The 957-nt window shown below is 39.7% G+C and overlaps 1 protein-coding gene across 1 annotated transcript in view; it reads left to right on the top strand.

Annotated features, from left to right (window-relative positions):
• Positions 1-325: 325 nt before the first annotated feature.
• NDFIP2 (Nedd4 family interacting protein 2) overlaps positions 326-957 on the top strand; it is a 94,581-nt gene continuing 93,949 nt past the window's right edge. Inside the window, 1 exon segment of the mRNA XM_021697884.1 lies at positions 326-404. Coding sequence (XP_021553559.1) covers positions 326-404 — 79 coding nt within the window.

The raw sequence follows: 957 nt of genomic DNA, 5'->3' as shown, positions 1-957 counted from the left end.
TAGAACAATGACTTAGTTTTATAGAAATTGGCTTTAAAGAATAGCAAAAGTAAGCACTCTGACATATATATATATATATCTTATACATTTTATTGTGTAACTTACAGTGATACATTTGCAGCAAAGAATAACAGAAGATATGAAGCTAGGGAAGTCTTTCTCAACTAATTCCAGGTGAGAATCAGGCCATATTGCAATAAGGCATCTATTGCATGCATAGATTAACTTCTCTCCTATGCATCTAGAGTGGTACTAGTTTTGTAACCAACTTGGGAGAACCAAGAACATTGTCCCTCGAATCATTTTTCCATGTTCTTTAGCTGAGATGGGTAGAGACTATGACTTCCTGTGTCCTGCAGAGGACATGTGTTTAAGTGGTGACAGTGGCTTTGTGATTGTCCAGGGTAAGGGCCTGCCACATTAAAGAAAGTTCCCAATGGAGCAAAGGCAGATTTAAGCTTAAGATTGAGGGTCCCTTGCTTGCATAAGCCAATCCCCAGGCCTTGGAAGAGACCATATAAATGTTGAATTTGTCAGCTTTTACTTCTTAGGTAGGTCCCTCTTCCCAAACTGAATACATTCCAGACCCCAGAAAACCTAGATTTGCTGCTTCTCTTCTTACTCACACTATGTTCACTTGAAACTCCAGGATAATTACCTTTTATGGTTTCTAAAACTGTCTTAAGCAAAGTACATTACATGCATCTCAGCCAGGGTCTAAGGTGAAATTTTTTACTGTCATAGATACCATATTGCTAAATGGTACATGGGTTACATAAAAATGACTAGGGCTTATCCATGTATAGTGGCACTGCAATCATGTTTCATTGGCACTATGCAACAATGACCAGTCTGCAAACATGCATGAGGCATGGAAGGCCTGGCTGGGACCCACAACATGTGGGTCCCCTTTCCTTTCCTTTCCTTTCCTTTCCTTTCCTTTCCTTTCCTTTCCTT

Source organism: Neomonachus schauinslandi, chromosome 3 (genome assembly GCF_002201575.2).
Source record: "Neomonachus schauinslandi chromosome 3, ASM220157v2, whole genome shotgun sequence".
Lineage (NCBI taxonomy): Eukaryota > Metazoa > Chordata > Mammalia > Carnivora > Phocidae > Neomonachus > Neomonachus schauinslandi.
This window is presented reverse-complemented; position numbering and strand designations above follow the sequence as displayed.